This window comes from Alternaria postmessia (assembly GCF_024291825.1).
Source record: "Alternaria postmessia strain BMP 2775 chromosome Unknown scaffold_13, whole genome shotgun sequence".
NCBI classification, from domain to species: domain Eukaryota; kingdom Fungi; phylum Ascomycota; class Dothideomycetes; order Pleosporales; family Pleosporaceae; genus Alternaria; species Alternaria postmessia.
The window spans coordinates 223,679-244,410 of NW_026260086.1; the positions used below are offsets into that span (position 1 = coordinate 223,679).

General features: G+C 52.1%; 10 protein-coding genes across 10 annotated transcripts; 5 read left to right on the forward strand and 5 right to left on the reverse strand.

Annotated features, from left to right (window-relative positions):
* Positions 1 to 157: 157 nt before the first annotated feature.
* J4E82_003139 (uncharacterized protein) lies at positions 158 to 1,824 on the forward strand (the record flags this gene model as incomplete). The annotated part of the gene is made up of 4 exons (XM_051729428.1): positions 158 to 265; positions 486 to 549; positions 604 to 1,029; positions 1,340 to 1,824. The coding sequence occupies 4 exons, from the start codon at positions 158 to 160 to the stop codon at positions 1,822 to 1,824; spliced, it is 1,083 nt and encodes a 360-aa protein (XP_051590812.1).
* A 576-nt stretch (positions 1,825 to 2,400) lies between these two features.
* On the forward strand, positions 2,401 to 3,309 carry J4E82_003140 (uncharacterized protein; the record flags this gene model as incomplete). Its single annotated transcript, XM_051729429.1, has 2 exons — positions 2,401 to 2,794; positions 2,876 to 3,309. 2 exons carry the CDS (start codon positions 2,401 to 2,403, stop codon positions 3,307 to 3,309), a joined length of 828 nt encoding a protein of 275 aa, XP_051590813.1.
* Positions 3,310 to 4,247: 938 nt separating this feature from the next.
* On the forward strand, positions 4,248 to 5,993 carry J4E82_003141 (uncharacterized protein; the record flags this gene model as incomplete). Its single annotated transcript, XM_051729430.1, has 2 exons — positions 4,248 to 5,713; positions 5,762 to 5,993. 2 exons carry the CDS (start codon positions 4,248 to 4,250, stop codon positions 5,991 to 5,993), a joined length of 1,698 nt encoding a protein of 565 aa, XP_051590814.1.
* A 277-nt stretch (positions 5,994 to 6,270) lies between these two features.
* Positions 6,271 to 6,675, reverse strand: J4E82_003142 (uncharacterized protein; the record flags this gene model as incomplete). Its single annotated transcript, XM_051729431.1, has 3 exons — positions 6,271 to 6,375; positions 6,433 to 6,557; positions 6,621 to 6,675. The coding sequence occupies 3 exons, from the start codon at positions 6,673 to 6,675 to the stop codon at positions 6,271 to 6,273; spliced, it is 285 nt and encodes a 94-aa protein (XP_051590815.1).
* A 257-nt stretch (positions 6,676 to 6,932) lies between these two features.
* J4E82_003143 (uncharacterized protein) lies at positions 6,933 to 9,159 on the forward strand (the record flags this gene model as incomplete). Its single annotated transcript, XM_051729432.1, has 3 exons — positions 6,933 to 6,989; positions 7,061 to 7,475; positions 7,547 to 9,159. 3 exons carry the CDS (start codon positions 6,933 to 6,935, stop codon positions 9,157 to 9,159), a joined length of 2,085 nt encoding a protein of 694 aa, XP_051590816.1.
* A 690-nt stretch (positions 9,160 to 9,849) lies between these two features.
* Positions 9,850 to 11,504, forward strand: J4E82_003144 (uncharacterized protein; the record flags this gene model as incomplete). Its single annotated transcript, XM_051729433.1, has 2 exons — positions 9,850 to 11,182; positions 11,242 to 11,504. 2 exons carry the CDS (start codon positions 9,850 to 9,852, stop codon positions 11,502 to 11,504), a joined length of 1,596 nt encoding a protein of 531 aa, XP_051590817.1.
* A 2,431-nt stretch (positions 11,505 to 13,935) lies between these two features.
* J4E82_003145 (uncharacterized protein) lies at positions 13,936 to 15,222 on the reverse strand (the record flags this gene model as incomplete). The annotated part of the gene is made up of 1 exon (XM_051729434.1): positions 13,936 to 15,222. One exon carries the CDS (start codon positions 15,220 to 15,222, stop codon positions 13,936 to 13,938), a length of 1,287 nt encoding a protein of 428 aa, XP_051590818.1.
* A 900-nt stretch (positions 15,223 to 16,122) lies between these two features.
* J4E82_003146 (uncharacterized protein) lies at positions 16,123 to 16,963 on the reverse strand (the record flags this gene model as incomplete). The annotated part of the gene is made up of 2 exons (XM_051729435.1): positions 16,123 to 16,847; positions 16,936 to 16,963. 2 exons carry the CDS (start codon positions 16,961 to 16,963, stop codon positions 16,123 to 16,125), a joined length of 753 nt encoding a protein of 250 aa, XP_051590819.1.
* Positions 16,964 to 17,382: 419 nt separating this feature from the next.
* Positions 17,383 to 18,331, reverse strand: J4E82_003147 (uncharacterized protein; the record flags this gene model as incomplete). The annotated part of the gene is made up of 2 exons (XM_051729436.1): positions 17,383 to 18,129; positions 18,185 to 18,331. 2 exons carry the CDS (start codon positions 18,329 to 18,331, stop codon positions 17,383 to 17,385), a joined length of 894 nt encoding a protein of 297 aa, XP_051590820.1.
* Positions 18,332 to 18,878: 547 nt separating this feature from the next.
* J4E82_003148 (uncharacterized protein) lies at positions 18,879 to 19,320 on the reverse strand (the record flags this gene model as incomplete). Its single annotated transcript, XM_051729437.1, has 3 exons — positions 18,879 to 18,918; positions 18,969 to 19,099; positions 19,165 to 19,320. The coding sequence occupies 3 exons, from the start codon at positions 19,318 to 19,320 to the stop codon at positions 18,879 to 18,881; spliced, it is 327 nt and encodes a 108-aa protein (XP_051590821.1).
* Positions 19,321 to 20,732: the final 1,412 nt, after the last annotated feature.

Consider the following 20,732-nt stretch of genomic DNA (forward strand, 5'->3'; position numbering starts at 1 on the left):
TCCAGCGGAGTACATGCCCCGACGTTGATCACCTGCAGCTGTTTCTCTTTCCTCTACCTCACTTTGCTACTTCCACGCGCCAACACATGAGCTACCTGCAGCGCTTCAGGTAACACGGAAAGAGCTGGGGAGTTGACGGGCCACAACTTCCGTCAACATGGCAGCCCGCAGCAGGCCACGAGGTCAATTAAAGGAAGAGTTCGATGAAGAGAGGGTCATCTGGAACTCGATCAAAACCGATGGCCGACGCGTTGATCAACTCATGGTACGAGATTCATTTTCTTGATTATCACTGGCGTTGGGATCAACATCTCTATTTTCACCGCCATCATTTGCTCACTACAAGCGGAGTACCGTCGAATCTTCGTGACTCCGAAGGACATCTCGACCACAGCCGAGCTGATCATGAACGCCGTGCCCAAATAGACCCTGCTCTACTTTTAGTTGACTAGGCAAAGATTTGCTCCTCTACTGACATACCGCAGAAAGAGTCCGATGTCTTGCAAGAGAAGATCTCCGCTATTGTCGCAGAACAGTCTGCTCGTATCGGTCCGTCAACATCTCACCGACTGTCATGTATCGTCGTGTTGCTGACACTATTAGATCGCGGCGAGGAAACTTCAGCCCGCCTTGACGACGAACTTGAAGACCTTCTACGCGACAACATCCGTAATCTCAATGAGGCGCAAACCCTTCTGCAACCCGTCGAAGGCGGCAATGATGTCCACACCCAGATGACGCTACTGGCCGCCCTCCGCATGTCAGAAGAGGCTCCACCTTCAGCATCACGAGCCACTAGCGTTGGGCACGGGAAGTCGGGACGCGACCGCCAGGGCAAGCGAAAGCTGACCGATAGTATCGATGACCGCGACAGCATGGCTGCGGACAGTCCTGGAGGTCCTAGCCCAAAGGTCGTTATCAGCAGCCAAAAAGATCGACTGGTAGCCAAGTCGGGCAGTAGCAGAGCAGGATCAGTACCTGTTGCGAGAGAGGGCAGCGTAAAGATCGATGAAGACGATTCGGGTAAGGGTAAGATGGTTCTTCCTCCTTCCAAAACCAAGCCCACGATCAAGTACAAGACCAAGCGTTGAGCTGTACTACACTATCGGCGTTCCTTCTAGACGGCAGATGATACCCACTCTGGCAAATTTCCTTTCGGCTTGTTCGAGGTTTGTAGTCGGATAGGCAAGCTCATAATTTCACCTCATCTGATCTCATACGTCTTTTTCAAGTGCTCATGCCACATGTATTATCCTTCCTCTCATAGCGCCCGCTTCACGTTCCCGTTTATCATCCCATCTCCCTTCGAACATCACGACAGCTGACGACCATACTACAGAAGTCCGACCTCGCCTATCACCACAAACAGAGGTTCTCTACCGGAACAACGCAAAGAATCGCTCTTCTTCTTCTTCCATGTCATTCGAGGGTGAAGGCATTCTCTGCCGCGTAACGTCGGTGATCGGCGAAGGAAAGCAACGTCGGTACGAAATTATCGATGCTGATCCGGATCCCCCGACACCATCAGTACCCTACCGTGCTTCCGTAAATCATCTAATTCCCATCCCGCCACCCTCTTCCAACACCACACTGCCTGACCTTAGTAAAGGGAAGAACGTGCTCGCTCTGTACCCTGGTACCACTACCTTCTATAAGGCGGAAGTAGTAGCTGTATGGAGACAGATCGACGGCAAGGTCAAGAAAGAAGATGGGAGTAAAGAAGGAGAGCCTGTGGATAATCTCGTCAGATTGAGGTTTGAGGGTGAAGACGAGGCGGACCGTGAGATGAGTGTTGAGAGAAGGTATGTACTGCCTGATAGATGACCGGGTAGTATCGTCCATTTTTCAAAGAGCTAGATGATCCCAGTTCAGGCTGGCGATATACGAGATCTGAATACGGAAGTTTGGATAATGGTGATATGGAGGGTGTGGTTTGGAACGGACTGGTTGATACCGCGCATGTTGCATTTTTGCTTTTGAGACTTTTGCATACTGGAGTTGAGCTTTTTTTTTTGGAACGAATATCGTCATCGGTTTAGTATCTGGAATCTACATCTTTCTTGCAAATAAATCGCGGTGTTGTCCACCTGGATAGCCAGAAGGCACTGCCAAGCCACTAGCATCAGCGTCTCGACCCTAGGATGCACGTCGCCAACTTGAAGGCTTCAAAGACTCCGCAACTTAAGTCGACGTGACCCCGCACACGACACAATACGCATTCTAACCTGAAATCAAGTGTCGCGTCACTAAGAGGAACTTGGTGTGCGCCGAACATCCCACCAACAGACTCTCAATCCAATCACACACACGACTATCGACGCCTCTAACCCGCGCCGCACGCCGACTCCACCAATATCCGCAGCTATCTAATCTCCACCACCCGCACACACCGACATCGCCATGAACAACTACTCTTTCCTGGAGTCCTCCCAGCAACAAGCCGCCCAACAACAGCAGCAGCACAATCAAAACCGCCCACCACCTTCTCCTTCACATTCACAAGCGGGCAGCATAGCAGGTTCGCAAGTCAACGGCGGCGGCCAGAACGGCATTCCAATGGTCAATGGCTTGCCAAGTGGGGGCCAGCAGACGGACATGAACCATCTGTGGGCGGTGGTGCAGCAGTTGAGTCAATTACTAGAGGAGAACAAGGCGCAAACGAGGGGCATTGTGGAGGGTGTCGCTGCGATACAGGGGAGGGCTGCACAAGAAGAGGGAGGCGAAGTCGGCGGTGGACTTAATCTGAGAGGTGGAGGAGGGGTGGCCATGAGGGAGGTTAATGGCGAGATAAATGGTATGTTTAGTCTGCTTGGAGACAATACAGACAACCACATCCGACTGATACCCGATAATCACACACTGACACTCCTCACAGCAGCAACAGTCGCAAATCTACAATCACAGCTTACGGCCGCGCAATCCACAATCGCATCCTTGACCTCCACGAACTCATCGCTCTCAACCCTCCTTACCGACTACGAATCTGCCTTGACTCTTCTTCTCGATAAATTACGTCCTTATGCTTATTCTCAAACCTCAGCCATGCTCGCCCTTCACAAATACTATCAAAGCCTCCTTGATCAAGAACGCTCAACATCCATGGGGCTGCGGCTCGAACATGCAGACTGGCAAGCAGGGTTGAGTCGCGTGGCAGAGAACGCAAGGAACGCACTGCGATGCCAGAGTGAAATCGAGCAAGGCTTAAGGGGTAGATGCAAAGAGTTGGGCGAGGAGAATAGGGTGTTAAGACGTATGGTGGGGTGGGAAGAGAGGGAAAGCAGTGATGATGAGGCCGAGGACAAGGCATAAACGGATTGTTGCGAGGTAATCACGAGCGGTACACGTACGGAGAATGTTTGTTATGCATAGCGTCGGCGTTTGGGGCCTCACGAGACACCCACGGTGTTCGAGGTGAAGTGCTATGGCTTGAGGTTCGCCTTTGACATATCGGCTGATACTTGGCTTTTCATTCCAGAGACATTATTACATGTACTTGGATGTTGTCGAGGAAAGCTTGTTTGGACTCGAAGTTGGTTCGAGAGTAATCCGAATACTAATATCATGTTCAAAGTCCCATTGATTCTTGTGAAAGTCTACTAACCCCTGGTGGTAGTAGACTAATCAGTAATCTAACGGATAAAGGTCACATCCGCACGCTGCCACGGCTTGCCCAGACTCCCGTGGACGATTCCCTCGCTTACCCCAACACTACCCCAGAAATCTACCTCGGCACAGCTAGCACTCCCCCGCAGAACCCGCCTCATCACCTACACTTCGCGGCCCATCGGAGGCCTTGGCTAACGCGATGAAGCCATTAATCTTGCTATCATGGTATAGCGTGCTGTCTGTGCAGATATGGATGCCTCGGGGCATGTTTAAACCGGTGGGTATTGGATAGACTACATGATGCAGCGCGTTGTAACTTCCCTCCTGCGACGTTCTCATCTCAATCCAACGCCACGATAACGTTTACAAGGCGAGTATTATACTGTAAGTTACTGCTGAGCGTACGCGTGTATCCTTGAGTGGTCATTGATGCTGATGTGGACCAGGGACCCACGCCTACTCCTTCCGACTCCGCAGGAATTCAGGAAGGGATACAGCAACAAGCTCGGTGTCCAAGGGATCAATCGGCCGAGGACCAAGAACAATAAGACCACATTTTAGGTGATTCAAAGTGCTGCGCCCTCACCAAATATTCGACAGCATTACTTCCTCCCTAGCATTCAACAAATCGAACCGCAAAGATGGTCATCAAGTCTCGCTGGTCGTTCCCTATACCTAGCGTTTCCCTACCAACGTACATCTTCGACTCTCCAACTGCAGAACTACCGAAGACTCCACTCTACCTTTCTGCAAGCGAACCCGACAAGTACAACATTACATTGGACAGATTGCGGCACGATGCGCAACGTCTGGCTTCAGGTTTGCGACGCGCGGGTCTGCAACCAGGTGATCGCGTATTGCTGTACTCAGGAAATACGCTGTTCTTCCCAATAGTAGTCCTAGGTGTCATCATGGCAGAGGGCGTTTTCACAGGTGCAAACCCGACCTACATTGCTCGAGAGCTAGCGTACCAATTGAAAGACAGCGGAGCACGCTTTATGATATGCGCAGAGGGCAGTCTGGACACGGGAATCGCAGCTGCAAAAGAAGCGGGCATGGGCGCTGAGCGCGTCTTCATCTTTGACGATGGCCTAGCGACGTTTGAGGGTCGGAAAGTGGAGAAGAGTACCGAGTTGGGACATATTCGCCATTGGACTGAACTTCTCGACACCCCAGAACGCGGTAGCGCTTACTCTTGGCCCAATCTACAAACACCAGAAGAACTCGACCGAGTAGTAGCGCTCAACTACTCGTCGGGAACGACTGGTGTTGCGAAAGGCGTCATGATAACGCACAAGAACTATGTCGCAAACACCAGCCAACAAATTCACATTCAAGCCACCGCACCGGACTACAAGGAGAAGCTGAAGAAGAAGAGGTATCTCTGCTTTCTCCCCATGTACCACGCTATGGCACAAGCCATCTTCTGCTTCGGCGCTGTCAAGCAACGCGTACCGGTCTACATGATGCCCAAGTTCGACTTCCTAGAGATGCTGCAGAATGTGCAGAAGTACCATATTAGTGACATGGTGTTGGTGCCGCCGGTCGTAGTGGCCATGGCCAAACACCCAGCGACGAAGAAGTTTGATCTGAGTTCTGTGACTGGTGTATCGTCCGGCGCCGCTCCTCTCGGTCGAGAAGTCATTCGGGAATTCGAAAGTATATGGCCGAATGGGCAAGTCAACGTTAAGCAAGGCTACGGTATGACGGAGGTCACATGTGCAGCAACTACGTTCCATCCTTCGATCTACTCTGATAGCTTCTCGGTCGGTGAGATTCTGGCAAACTGCGAGGCGAAGATTGTATTGGACGATGACGGCAAGGTCGAAGCGCCACAAGGCGAGAGAGGCGAAATCTGGGTTCGCGGGCCGAATATCATGAAGGGATATTGGAACAAGCCTGATGCGACGAAGGAGACTATGACAGAAGACCGATGGCTGAAGACAGGAGATGTGGCATACGTGGACAAGAACAACCACTTCTTCATTGTGGACAGGAAGAAGGAATTGATCAAGGTGAAGGGTCTACAGGTCGCGCCAGCAGAGTTGGAGGCGCTACTGCTTGATCATCCGGACGTGCAAGATGCTGCCGTTATCGGTATTACAGCGTGAGTTTACGCGATTCTCTCAATCTCACGACCGCTAATCATAGTCAGTAACGGTGATGAACTGCCTCGCGCGTACATTGTGCCTCAGTCGCAGGAAAGTGCGACTCCAGAAACCGCGGAGAAGATCAAGAACTGGCTGGCTGAGCGCGTCTCCAGACACAAGCGGTTGGAAGGAGGCGTGAACTTCATAGATGCGATTCCGAAGAATCCGTCTGGAAAGATTATGCGAAGGCAGTTGAGAGACAAGGCTGCATTGGAAGATACCAAGGCGAAGTTGTAGATCGGATAGATTTAGCGTTCACAGCGAGGGAGGTAGATATCTAGCAAGGCAGCGAGTGAGCATTCAAAATAGGCTGTCCAACTATTGAAGCTTTGTGTTCAAGTCAGCGCTGTGGTCCTCTTGCTTTCATTGCCTGTCGTTCTCCACAACACGTGGACGTCACTCGTCTGCCATGGCTCGAAATTGATGGCTCGTAGTTGTTGCTGCTTTGATATACACATGCAGCGTTCTCCGCTCGTGACTGACATGACGATCTGCCATTTCCGCATAATGAAACCTAGTTGCTTCGCTGTCCGTTCTTGGCTGCCCTCAGCTCGTCCATCTTCTTTACTCGCTCCTTGAACTCGTCATATTGGCACTTTTCGTAGGAATGTCTCTCGTTCTAATACTCTGGTCAGCCGCCTGTCGTCGTCTTTTCCTTGACCGGTTCTCCGCGTACCTCGCACTTCCATGGTAGGTAGTACTCCTCGTACCGACACCGGTTCAAGGGGATAAGAAGATGTGCGCATGAGTCTCGGTAGGCCAGTGGTAGTTTGGCGGCGCTCATTTCCTCACGGGTAGCCTCTACATTCCCGTCAGTCTTTATTCCTCATGACCAATTGCGTCAAGATGATTGGCCCGACGTACTCCTCGGCTCGCCGTCAAGGCCGACGGCATGCTTGATGGTATCGGTGATGGTCATAGTGGCGGCCCTCGATGGTGTTCGTCTTCAATGGCGCGCGGGGGGCTGGTGGGCGGAGAGTCGTTTGCGGGCGAGCTTGCTGAGGTTCACTTGCGGTCGGCAAAGGCAAGCTGACCACCGCCGGACCCCGACGCTTGGCAGGGCAGGCGCGAACGCGGCCTTCCAACGCGACTTCCCCCAGGTCTGACGCGAACTGTAGACACGCCCTCACGAAATCACTTGACACGCCTCCCAGACGCCTTGTTACTGCTCATCGAATGGTGAAGATGCCCCCCGCGCCCGATGGCAAAATCTATTCGGCAACCTACAGTAATGTGCGTAGCAATCACCGCTTGCGACTCAAGTCTCAGCCACCACTTTGCGACAATGCACTGACAAACTGCAGGTTCCCGTCTACGAGTGCAATGTCAACGGCAACCATGTCATGCGCCGTCGCGCTGACGACTGGATCAACGCCACTCACATCCTCAAGGTAGCCGACTACGACAAGCCTGCGCGTACCCGTATCCTTGAGCGCGAAGTCCAGAAGGGCGTGCACGAGAAGGTCCAAGGTGGATATGGTAAATACCAAGGCACATGGATACCCCTCGAGGAGGGGCGACATCTGGCAGAGCGGAATGGTGTGCTGGACAAGATGCGCGCCATCTTCGACTACGTCCCTGGTGACCGGAGCCCTCCACCTGCGCCCAAGCATGCGACAGCTGCCTCAAATCGCATGAAGCCTCCAAAGCAAACCGCTGCGGCTGCTGCTGCCGCGGCCCGGAATGGTAAAAATGTCTATTCGCTTGAATCTATGCAATGTAGGAGGTCACTCTCATTGGTCATTGTTCAAGCTTTAATGCGCGAGACATGAAGCTGACTTGCATCGCAGCCTTTGTAACTACATCCGCGCAGTCTCAAGTTAGCGAAGAGCCCTACGAGGCCTCTCAGATCAGATCGCAGATCTTCCGCGAGGAGACGCCGGACAACGAGACTGTCATTTCGGAATCCATGTTGGGTGACGCCGATATGCTGGATTCTTACTCAACGGGCGGAGGCAGAAAGCGCAAGCGGGGGATTGACCAGATGTCTCTTCTGGATCAACAACATCAAATATGGGCCGATCAGCTACTGGACTACTTCATGTTGCTAGACCACGAATCCGCCGTCTCCTGGCCCGAACCACCGCAGAGCATAAACCTCGACCGGCCGATCGATGAGAAGGGACACGCAGCTATGCACTGGGCAGCGGCGATGGGTGATGTTGGGGTAGTAAAGGAGCTGATACACCGAGGAGCACGCATCGATTGCCTGTCGAACAACCTGGAGACACCCCTAATGCGCGCCGTCATGTTCACGAACAACTTCGACAAGGAGACCATGCCCAGCATGGTCAAGATCTTCCAGCAGACGGTTCATAGGACAGACTGGTTCGGCAGTACCGTCTTCCATCACATCGCGGCGACCACCAGCAGCTCGAACAAGTACGTTTGCGCAAGATGGTATCTTGACTGCATCATCAACAAACTCTCAGAAACCTGGATACCAGAAGAGGTTACTAGGTTACTTAATGCAGCAGACCAGAACGGAGACACAGCCATCATGATTGCTGCGCGAAACGGCGCGAGGAAATGCGTGCGAAGTCTGTTGGGACGCAACGTCACAGTCGACATTCCTAACAAAAAGGGTGAGACGGCAGACGATCTTATTCGAGAGCTCAATCAACGACGACGAATGCATGGACGCACAAGGCAAGCTTCATCGTCACCTTTCGCGCCACCACCAGAACACCGACTCAACGGACATGTACCGCATCTAGATGGAGGACCACTGATTCCAGTACCATTCCCCAGCATGGCTGTTCGAGAACCTGTTCAGTATCGCTCACAGACGGCCTCACATCTCATGACCAAAGTCGCGCCAACACTACTTGAGAAATGCGAAGAGCTGGCTGCAGCATATGAGACGGAACTTCAGGAGAAGGAGGCTGAATCCTTCGACGCAGAACGTGTGGTGAAGCGACGCCAAGCTGAGCTTGAAGCCGTACGAAAACAAGTAGCTGAGTTACAGGGCACATCAAATGGCCTACATATTGACCTCAACGACGACGAAGCAGACCGGCTGCAAGAAGAGGAACTGCGGTTACTGGTGGAAGAAGCCGAGTCGCTCTTAGAGATTGAACAAAAGGCCGAGCTCCGTCGACTGTGCAGTAGCATGCCGCAACAGAATGCCGACAACTCGCCTGTGGATGTCACGGAAAAGATGCGACTAGCATTGTTGCTACATCGCGCGCAACTCGAGCGGAGAGAGCTGGTCAGAGAAGTTGTGGGTAATTTGAGCGTGGCAGGTATGAGCGAGAAGCAAGGCACATACAAGAAGCTCATTGCGAAAGCACTGGGTGAGCGCGAGGAAGATGTCGAGTCCATGCTGCCTGAGATCCTGCAAGAGCTGGAAGAGGCGGAAACGCAGGAAAGGGCTGAGGGACTGGATGGAAGTCCGCTATAGGTTTTGTTACCTAGTAGTAAACCCGTGATGGCAGGACAGTGATAACGAGTATTTACGACCAAGATAGCGAGCATTTACCTCTTAATGTATACATGTTTCTGGCTGGCCGTTCCAACGATGACGCGAATTGTTCAAGGCTGCGGCGTGTATCTCGAAAACATCCGGCCGCGCTCATGGGATTCGTGATGGTGGTCTCCACACGGCTAATGCGTGTCAGTTGCTTGTGCATGCGTGGGGTTAACGACTTTCAGATGACCTTGGTATGCAAGGCGGCTGGATGTGACTGGATCACGCATGGGGCTAAGCTATGACGTGATTCAGACGGGCTGGTCGACACCCAACTTTCCGCACCTCAAGACGGCGGACTTGATGGAGCCGGAGAGCATTTGTCGAGGAAATGGCGTGGATCAAAGGGGGAAATTTGGTAGTCGCCAGGCTGCGTATGCTGGGACGCGTAGCTCGGAGGTGAGCTTGGCCGCGATTGGACCATGAGGCGGAGTGTACGGCAATGCAGGGGCTTGGCTGTAGGGCATTGCACCAACACCTGAAGACAGATATCAGCAGTTCGCAACTGTCCAACTGACTAAGACAGCATAGCCCGCCGCCGCCTAATCCCAATACCATCACACGCTTGCAGCGGTCCCACCCACCTGCCATTCGGTACTGTCACTCGCTTGCATTCGTCGCCTTATGCCTGAGTCCATTCCGCTGAGGAAGAAGCCTCCGCCGCATCCTCGTACCCTCGTCCACACCCTCTCGGAAGACTTCAGCCTCGAGCCCCCAAATAGAAGCACCTCGCCCGTCGTTGCGTCCGGGTCCAATTCCCGACAGCTTCCACGAACACGCTCTTCGTCGCGACAACATCGAAAAGCGAACGGCAAGGCCGTTTCTGCGCTCAAGGAACCGGATAGCCCAGCCAATTCAGAACTCGAGTTTGACGACTGGGATGAACACGACGCCGCCATGCCCTCAGATCTCAGACCCTCCATCGACGTCAGAGATGGACGCGCGAATGCGCCCCTGTTAGGGCGCAAGACCGAGGACGACAGCATGGATGAAGGCTTATTGGGGAGGAGCACACATCACTTCCACGAGCGGGATCCAGAGCTGCAAGCAAAACACGAGACGCGCAAGAAGTACACCTATGCCGCTTTCCTGCTTGCGCTGAGCCTGGTCAGCTTCACCGTACAGACAGAGACGGCCGTATACATCCAACATCAATTGAAGTGGGAGAAGCCATACTGTATGCTCTACATGACCCACGGCTCCTGGGTTGTGCTCTGGCCAGCAACTCTCTTCTTGCTACGTCTCCAGCACTGGAGCGAGCCATGGCCGACGTTCTGGCGACGACACGTCCAGCTCCTCCGCCAGACCGCTCTCATGGTCCAGCACCAGAACCTCCACCCAACACCCCGCCAATCCCAGGTCTCGCCTGTACGATACATGCTCAAGATGACGGCCTTCATCACATGCGCCCTTACACTTGCCGGAGGAAGTTGGTACGTGGCTGTGAACCAGACCACAGCCAGTGACCTTACAGCCATCTACAACTGCTCTGCCTTCTTCGCCTACGCCTTCAGTATCCCCATTCTCCACGAGAAGGTCCGCGCCAGCAAGATCATCGCCGTAGCCATCGCTATTGTGGGCGTCTTCGTCGTCGCATACGGCGATACCTCCCCCGCAAAACATGGTTCCAAGTCTGGGGGTGGGGCCGGCGGTGATAAAGCACCCCCGTCGCATGAAGCCGAGAATCGCGCTTTTGGTAACCTCGTCATTGGCATCGGAAGTGTCTTGTATGGTCTCTACGAAGTGCTGTACAAGAGACTTGCGTGTCCACCCGAAGGCGCTGCACCCAACAAGGGCGTTATTTTCGCAAACTTGTTTGGAAGCTTAATTGGTGCTTTCACTCTGGGAGTCCTGTGGATTCCGTTGCCCTTCTTGCATTACATGGGCTGGGAGCTGTTTGAGTTGCCGCATGGAGAGCAGGCGTGGATGATGGCTATCAGTGTGTTGGCTAATGCTAGTATGTTTCCCTCCTCCCTGCAACCTCGTGAACAAAGCAGCGTACTGACCCCATCCCAGCCTTCTCCGGAGCCTTCCTCGCGCTCATCTCCCTCACCTCTCCCGTCCTCTCCTCTGTCGCAGCTCTCCTCACCATCTTCATTGTCGCGCTCGTCGATCAGCTTCTCCCTCCGCCGCTCAACTCGCCTCTTACACCTGCTGCTATCGTTGGCGGTCTTCTTATTATTGGGGCGTTCACTTTGTTATCATATGCATCATACAAGGAGATGGACGAGGAAAGGAGACACAAGCTCGAGGAGGCACCTAGCGAATTGGATGATTAGGTGTTATCGAGGGGTATGGACAACTTTCTTTCGCTACATAGAATTCTCCATTCTTTTGGGAACTGTTTCGCATACTACACATTTAGGAGTGGTTTGCTGGGGCAGGCTCTCATGCAGACCCTTTTTTCTTCTTGGGTTTATCTACGCGGGCAGGCCGCGTTAGTTTGTGTGCTTTGGCATTGCGTGCTTTGACTCGCATTAGCATGGTTTGCATATATGGCGTCACTGGAGTTGTTACAGGGTAGACCAAATGGTCACCTTGATGCTAGAATGAATCCTTGTCGTTTTACTACTTTTGAAACTTGATTCTTCTTTGCGTTCAACGTGTTCACTGCAGTAAGCTTCTTGTACTCAAAGCGTAAACGCCATACCGGACGCACTGCCGGCAGACGAGAACTATTCGGATAATACCACAAGTAGAAGATGGTGCAGTAAAGATGACGCGAAAACTTGAATGATGCTGTAATAGGGTCACGGGTTACTCTTTGGCATTGGCCTACCCTATGTAGGTGGTGGAGACAGATTGAGGAGAAATGGACCCTTCGAAGAGGGTCTGTGAGTTGGGAGGATGTATATCACTGAGTAGTCTGCCGCTCATGCTTTGCTTTCGCAGAAATCTCTCTATTTAACAATGTGTTCCTTTGTGGTGTTCTTTGTAGCCTCAGTTGAGGCGTATTGTGTGGGCAGGAGGTCATTGTCTCCAACCCACATCGGCGGACTTGATCAAGAACGGCTTCTGTTGAAAGCCACGGAAGTTACTTTAACAGGGAAGTCGACCCTGGCTCTCAACAGTACCAAATGTGTCTTCACCAGAGACGGTCAATTGGCGAATGTCAAAGTGTAATATATGATGGCAGGACACACCTGCGTATTACAACGAGCAAGAATGAACATCCAATAGTACCCTAAAATACAGGCGCCACTTGCCTACAAGAAGACGTGTGGGCTTGGTACCTGGGGATTCCAAAAGACTTCTCGTTTCCAGACACATACAGCCTGCCATTATTATTACTTGTGTTCCCAGCATCTATATACCCTGTTGTTCAGCGACTGTTGTCAATACCTCATCTTAGCCATGCCCCTTCTACAGCCTTCATCATCTCGTCACGAAGTCGAGGTATCCAAGCCGTTGCGTGTCAACAAGCCATCAACCTCTGTTTCCTCTTCTTCCTCTTCGCTATCGCCACAGCAGCCTCGACCGGTATTGAAACCAGAACCAGACCTACAGAATCTCGAGTATCCTGAGCCGTTTCGTATCAAAAGGTCAACAAGCACTACCGCTCCCGTGTCTTCACCATCACCACGTCCTCGTACTAAAAAGTTCATTCGGCCGCTAGCTACGAATGAGCCATCAATTTCTACTCCGCTACCGCCGGAATCAGCTCCATATCAACATCGCCGTCTAGAGATTTCCCCCTTACCACTACGACCTCGTCTCACTCCACCATCAAAAGAGACGCCAGTCGACCCTGTTCATCGAAAGTTGGACGCGAAGACTCCTTGGTAAGTTCTCCTCTTTATACTTCCTTCCTCGAAGCGCTTAACTTGCTATAATCTATATCTAACTTGAGTCTGCTAGCATCCCAAACTTACTCATCAGACGGAAAAGAACGTATCACATAACCAACGAGCCAGCAACAGCCGCCCTCCCTCCAGGAACCCATGTTTTGATAACGACAAGAAACACAACTCCCTCAACGTCAAAATCATCTAGCTCCCTCTCCGTCCCAATCTCTCCCTTCCGAGACCAAGAGGACCCACCTCTTCGAAGCAATTTCAACACCGGCGTCGACGCCATCCTTCCAGCACCGCTAACGCAAACCCTCGCCAAAAACAAGGAAATTCTTCAAATCCCTCAGTCCATATTCCCATCACCCACAAAACGACGCACAGAAGTCAAGAGGAGATTGACAGTAACGCGGAAAGCCATTTCCTCTTTACTTGCCCGGAATCTCGATGCAAGATTGCACAAGGATCTCGACGTAATAAACGAGAAGCTCGAAATAACTGCACAGGCGGTGACCAAGTCAGGGGAGGAGTGGAGAAACTATGCTACTTTCGTGCCGACTAGAAGTGATTTTGGCGTATCTCAAGGGACCAGGAAGGAAGCGTTGAATGGTGCGTTGGAAGTCCACAGGTATACTGATAGAAGAACTGGGGAGAGCGAGCCGGTGCAAGTGAGAGACACTACTGTTCAACAGATAGTTGAAATCAGAGGGTTGACGCTGGAACACATCAGGTCGCGTGGGCGGCTTCACAGGACGCCGTAGTCTTTATTAATGGGTTCAAGGCTACCTACAGGAAGCCAGTTGTTAGTCATAATTACATATACCAATCCGTGATGATCATCTACCTAGATATACTCAATGCCATGTATACCCAGTGTCATCTTTTCTGAACGCCATTGCACCCTCTGTCCCGTTTTTTTCCTCTAGTCAAAAGGCACTCTCCGCAACCCCCTAGCACCACCTTTCCGCGCTTCACTCTCGGCACCAACAGCAGACGGCACGGGAATGCCGCAGCAATCTCCCCAGCCGACACTTGCGTGTACATGTCTCTTTCCCATCTCATCATCAAACACTTTGACCTCTCCACCCTCTTCCTCCTCTTCCTCCTTCTCCACACCCGCTTCCTCCTCGGTACTCATTCCATCAACAGGCGGCACCAGGCTGCCAAACAGGAAGTGCTGCATGACAGGCAACTTCTCCAAGATTTCCTTGCGGAACATTTTGCGCATTCCGGATTCAATCTTTGACCAGTTCTTCGCCGAGGATATGTCGTCAAGCATAGGTGAATGCCAGCGCAGACCTTCAACATTCTTGACCGAGTTGACAAAGGAGATTTGGTCTAGGTAGAGATAGTTCTTGCTCTCTTCTTCTAGTACCAAAGCGTTGTGTATGCTTTTCGGTGTGATGTAGGGATGATGAAGGAGTTGGGCTGCGCCGAATAAGAAGGGGAGGAACTGGTAGTCATCTAATCCCCAAACGCCATGAGAGCCCGCAGGCTCGAGGTAGTATTCTTCTTGCACGCGACGCATGAGGCGCAGATATGCAGGCAGGACGACGAGGGCGAGCGCGGGGAAAGTTGTGTCAGAGAGTATGCCGATGCGATTCAAACAGAGAAGCCAGAGGAAGAAGTTCAGCTCGTGGCCAGATCCGTAATCTATGCGTCGCTTGTTTCCGAAGGAGTTATGGAGGTACGTTGCCATCTCATCGACCTGCGCCTTGTCTTTCAACCCTAGTTTCTCGTGCCAGAGTGGCAATGACATCTCAACTTCGTCGAGAAATGTGCGGAAGACTGGGTTGCCGAACCGTGACCCTGTGTCTTCCCGCGGACATCTTTCCAAGACCTTGTCCGCTTCTGCTAGTATCTGGATGACTGTCTTGACTGTGTCTGTCACCTCCTCATCCCTGACGCTCGAAATGCTGCGGTCGCGCACCGAATCTGCGATGCCGAAGACAAAAGCTTCGACTAATGTGCATGTTTTACTCTTGAGGAAGAGTTGGTGATCTTCTGGGCTCAATATACGCCTCGAAGGTCGTGTATAAGCATGTCTCTCTAGGCTCGGTGGCTCAGGTAACGAAGGCGTCGGTGGGGGAGGGGCAGAAGGCGGTTCTCGCGATGTGGGGGCGCGTTTGCGGGGGATGAGCTTGGGGAGTCTGGCGCTGAGGTCTGGCGGAGGCGACGGAATGGGCGGCGATTGTGTTTGTGTCATCATGCTGTGCACTTTATGTCGTGGTCGTTTAGGTGTAGGAAGCTAAGGTGCTCAGGGTCGAGATGCATGGAAAGTGGAGGAGGAGCGGGCCGCAGCTCCGAACGTCATTCACGACTTCACTCAAGACATTCGGTACACCCAACTAATTTATTGCGAATACTATGGCAATCTTTGTGTCACTCATCTTCGGCAAACATTGATTGATAGATGCATCGTCGGGTGCGAGGGAACGCCTCCGTCGTACCAACATTCCAGGCAGAGTACAACTGTGATGTCAGCGCGTTGCAACTTACTACGTCCTAGAAGTATGTCATGCATGTCTCGGCTTGATGAGTGTTACCCAGGTTGCAGCATGCACAATTTCGTCACTCTTGTGAGCACTTCCAAGGATTCTACGGAAATAACTATCCCATGCGGGACTTGGGTACCAGCGTGTATAAACGAGCTTGTATTCCACTCAGGTATTCTTCAGTGCGTAAAATTGCGCTACTCATCTCTCTTCTCCAAGTGGGTCATCCACTTCACGTCACCGTCTTACAGCATCATCCGTTCCTGATGATGCTATCAAATCTGTATCCTTTCGGAACTTTTGCATGGATTTTGAGTTTGCGTGGCGGATCTCTTTCCAGGACGAAAGAGGCCCAACACGCGTAGCTCTTCAGGTAATAAGCACTCTACTGCGACAGCTGTGAAGCAAAGACAGCTTCATTCTCAGTCATATAAAGAATATCCAAATACACAGCAGATCCTACATACAATGTAACAGCGCTCCTTATCCAACACATTCCATTCATCCGACCCAGGGGTATCAACATCTTCCCAACGTGACATGTGCCTTGGAGATCTTTCCGACCCTCCAAGCCATCCTCTCTCACTCTGCACAAGAATGGACCGACTGAGCCCTTACATGACTGTGCAGCACTTGAGCATCTTAAGCAACTTAGGCAAGCCCTTCTTGACCATCTGCTCAATCTCATCGTTGTTATCCTGCTGTTGACCATGGTGTTGCTGGCCACCATGCTGTTGACCACCATGCTGCGGCTGACCTCCATGGTGCTGACCGCCATGTTGACCACCGTGCTGCCCTGGGTAACCACCATAGCTCGGTGCCTGGGGAGGCGGTGGCATCTCGTGGACATCTCCACCTTGGAGGTTTACGAAGATCCTACCCTCGTTCTCCTCGGTGCGGTACTGCAATCCCAATTCACGGCACACTTGTTCAACTCTTGGCTTGATCTTCTGGACATGGTTCCTGCTATGGTTGCCTTTGCCCACAATGACATGCAGATGGCTTTCTCCCCTCTGCCTGGCAACCCTGATCCTCTCTTCCAGAACATCCTCGGCCTCTTCTACGAACAAGCCGTGGAGGTCAATGGTATCGCCAGCCACGCGGCCCTCGGCGTTGTTTTCCCTGAAGATGTAGTCGCGCGCCTGGTTGTTGTACTGGTTCATTTTCGCTGCATGGGCTTTGCCCTCTTCAGAGAGCTCGTGAGCACGCGCTCCATCGCCGGATTCGTATGCTTGATGCGCGCGGTCGAAACATGAGGATCGCTTCGCAGCCTCCTGGCGCGCAAGGTCTCGGAGACGGTCGTACTCGGCTTCTGTATCGGCGGACGCGTGGTTCAGGGCTGTAATAGTACGTCAGCCAATGCGCATTGTAGGTTGCGAGCGACAAAGCGTTGGTTCGTAAAGTCATGTCCGGCATCGAATACGTACAGCGCGAGCCCAATGAATGCATTTCCATGGTTGCCATATTGTCGCGACACTAAATATGTCAACCCAATGTGTGTGTGTAAAGCGTCAATGATACAGTGTGTTGTTGTTGTCGAGGCAAGGCACATATTAAGATGGAGCTCGGAGCCGCTAAGCGGCTGCATGCAGCTTGCGAGATGGCGCAGGGTCCAGATTCGTCGTGGCTCAGCGGTGAGGATCGGGCGGCCCGATCATGGCTGGAGCGTCCAAGATTGAGCGATCGAAGTGGAGAACAGTGAGCTGTACTGCATGTGAAGCAGTATGAATATTGCGTGGATTGGTTGTGTCTTAGCTAAGCGTGTGATGCTGTTCCTGACGCTGGTGTAAGGTACCCGCAAAGCTTTGCGTGTGACTTCACGATGCGTGCCACGTAAAACATGGTTTGACAGGTTTGCGACATCCAGTGATGCCCTAGAACCGAATCTTCGGCCCAACGAAGACAATCAGGAAGGCGATTAGCCATAACCCAGCGATCATGCAATAGAGCTTGATCCTGTCCCACCAACCCTTGCCCTCAGTCATCCTCCGCAGTGCCCCCATTCTTCTGCTGGCAGCATCCATGTTCAATGTGTTCTTGTCCAGCCCAGCAAGCGCTCGATCCACTACGCTTTTGTCACCCTCGAGCGTGTTGCCAAAATGTATCGACTGTTCCTTCAACTGCCGCGCCATATCGAGCAAGTCTGTCGTGAGCTCCTCTTGTTCGTTGCGTTCGTGAGAGAGGAGCGACTCGGTTTTTGCGAGCGATGGGTCGCCTGTCGTGGGCTTGGAAGGAAACAACGAGTTGCCGGATGCTGATTGCGCCCCCGCTGTATTCGCGTCCGCCTTTCCCCTTCGGCGGAGTTCTGATGCGATGCCTTGTGCTGCATTTTGGAATGCTTCGTTGCCTTCTGTCGCTGTCGACACATCCCGTCCGGCTTCCGTCTTTACTCTTGGTGCGTACGACGGGAACTGGTCTGCGTCTTCATCGTCGGAATCTGCAGACCCCTCCGAATCCGTGTCGTCCAGCTGGTTAAGCTCGTATATCCGCTGATTAAGCTGTTTGATGAGTTCGCGCTTCTGTTGTAGATCGTTTTGTAATTCGGCTTTCTTCGACTTGGAGGGTATCGTGGAGGCTGAGTGTTCGAGACTGAGGAGTAAGGTGCGTGCATGTTCGATGTTCTGCAGTGATATTAGTACATACGGACGGAGATAGAGAAAGGCGCGTGAAGCTTACCGCACTCACGCGTGCGCGCTCATAGTTTGACTTTCGCAATTGTGGTGATGGGTCGACCAGTACTAGGCGGTCTAATCTGGACAACAAGCGGTTGAGATTGATGCTCGTTGTATCGCCAAAGCCTGGTGAGCGAGATCTGGCAGCCATTGTTTGACTGGGCGTGCTATATTGGGACGTTGGTGCAAAAAGGCGGCAGGAGTGATGAAGATGTGCGTGTTGGTGGGGTATCGTGTTGGCACTCGCTCCCTTGACGTGTCGGCTGTCAAGTCGAGTTTTATTAAGGTCTTCGTGAAGTCGCTATAGTGGTACTTGGTGCCGTGCCTGTGTTGGTGCAAGATACCGTCATGTGAATTAACGTGTTCTGGCCACGACGTCACTTTGGCGAACACCAATCGGTGTTTGGTGGATCATCCCCGCATAGCCTAAGCTTTTGCTAAGAAAAGAACCCGCATACATCACGATGTCTTCAGAATGGTGAACGAGACAATTGTTGGCAGTACAATACATCTTCTTACTATGGTACATATCCTATGATCGTTTGAAAACTGACCAAAATCATCGCTATGCTGTTTTTGCGCGAATGCAGTAGCTGCAAGCTTGAACTCCAGGCATAAACATGCTAAATATTCCTAACCACCATGGTGTGTTAAAGTGGCTTTGAGGACCCAAACAAATACCAAAATCGCTGAACAATCTACTTCTGGCCAGGGGGGCTAACGGGACCACGAGTGAAGCTATGCAACATTAGCCAAGTATCGAAGCAAGCGGGTTGGATAATACGTACTTGTTCCACAGGGTTCCAAGGAAGCCAGGCTTTCCATATGCGTCGTGGAAAGATTGCCTTCGGGCCATGCTCTCCTCGTCCTGACGACGCTTAAGGGCTTCTAGATTTCCAAATCGCTGGGCGGCAGAAGACTGAGAGGTGTTAGAACGTTTCCGGTAAGATTTGTAGCCATGGGCTACGAAGTTGCTATGCATACCCTGCGGCGTCCATCGTAAGATGAGGAGCCGACTGACGACTCTGAGGAGCGACGGTCGGCCTCCTGCTTAGGTGCCTCTGGCATGGCTGGAGTGGTGTTGTCTCCAAAGACCTTGTGGCTCTGGGTGGAGTACTTTTGCTGGAATGGAGAAGGCATTGTGGTATGAGGGCAATTGATTGAAGTGTAAAGTTGTGTATGGATGGAACTTGGTTACTTGTTGTTGGAGGATGGACTGATGTGATGATGAAGATTAGACACCAGAGGAAATCACAGCTTCATATAACCGTTCTCCAGCTGAGTGTCTTCGAAGGTACGATCGCTCGTGGCCTGACCATTACGCAGACGATATGTGATCGTGCCAATCACAAGGGCGCTGAGAATCCCCCGCATTCCAAACGTGCAGCTTGGACCCTGAAATCTGTAACGATGACATGAGAGGGTAACGGATGAACACCAACCTGCTTTAGACCTCGCTGTTCGAAGCTAAGAGTTGCTATCCAGCGAATGAGCTCTTGATGATTCATACGCCTCATGTACGGCTCGGGATCCCCTAGCATGAACCGCCGATAACATACACCCCAGAACATGACGTCGATCGATGCTAGCAGTCGTGGTCTCGAAGACAGCTTACAAGAGTCCAAACGCGGATAGCTTGTCTAGAACGGTAGCTCATAAGGCACGTGTTTGTGCCTTTTCATAGTATATCGATCGCGCTAGCTTTTCGAGGTAGATCGGGACAAGACCGACTACTGCAGGATCCTGGGGTAGACTGGGCCCATGACGGCGTGGTCGACGGTGTGTTTGAAGATGGAACCGTCAAGAAGCCACGCGCGTTGCCTTATCTCGCAGATCGTTTTGATATGATGAACACGACCAAATCCTTCATGTGCAAAGCTTCGGAGCTGACAGTGCCTTTATCGCCATGGTTACATTCGACGTTGTGCCTACCTGACGGGCCACAGGGACACTGACTGGACTCTCGGAGGATACAGATTTGTTTTGTTTTTTGAACGTCGCTGATGTCATTCCCAACGGCATGTCGGACTGCTGCTCATCGTGCATTGTGTTGCGTCGTACCAGACCCTTTATCAAATTCACGGTCGGCGAGCCGATGGGACGCTAAGCCTGAGTGGTCACGTCACGTGTATGACGTAGACGGCTGACTAAGAAACACGCCATACTCTTTTTGATAAGCGAGAAATGGAAGAAATGTCTTTCGCGTTTGCACCGCAGTACTCTTCCTCACCATTAAGGCCACTTGAATTCTCGATTGCAGGCTCTCGCCAATCTTTCCGCCATCGGCGCAACCTGAGTCAACCTCGCCATCCAGAAGGACACGCGTCTTGTCCCGTGTCTTTAGAGTTTGAGGCTCCCCGCTTTTGGGTAGCAAGCTGTTTCTTGAAGGTGAAGATTGGCAGGTACTCATGCCGATCCTTCGGGCATAGAAAAGCCGGGCCGATGAGAGAAAATCTCGTCCGCTCCGTCTCCTTGCTCATGTTGCGGCTCACCCTCCCTTCCCTTCAATGCAGCCTCAGACAGATTTGGCGCAAACACAGTGCGTATCATCG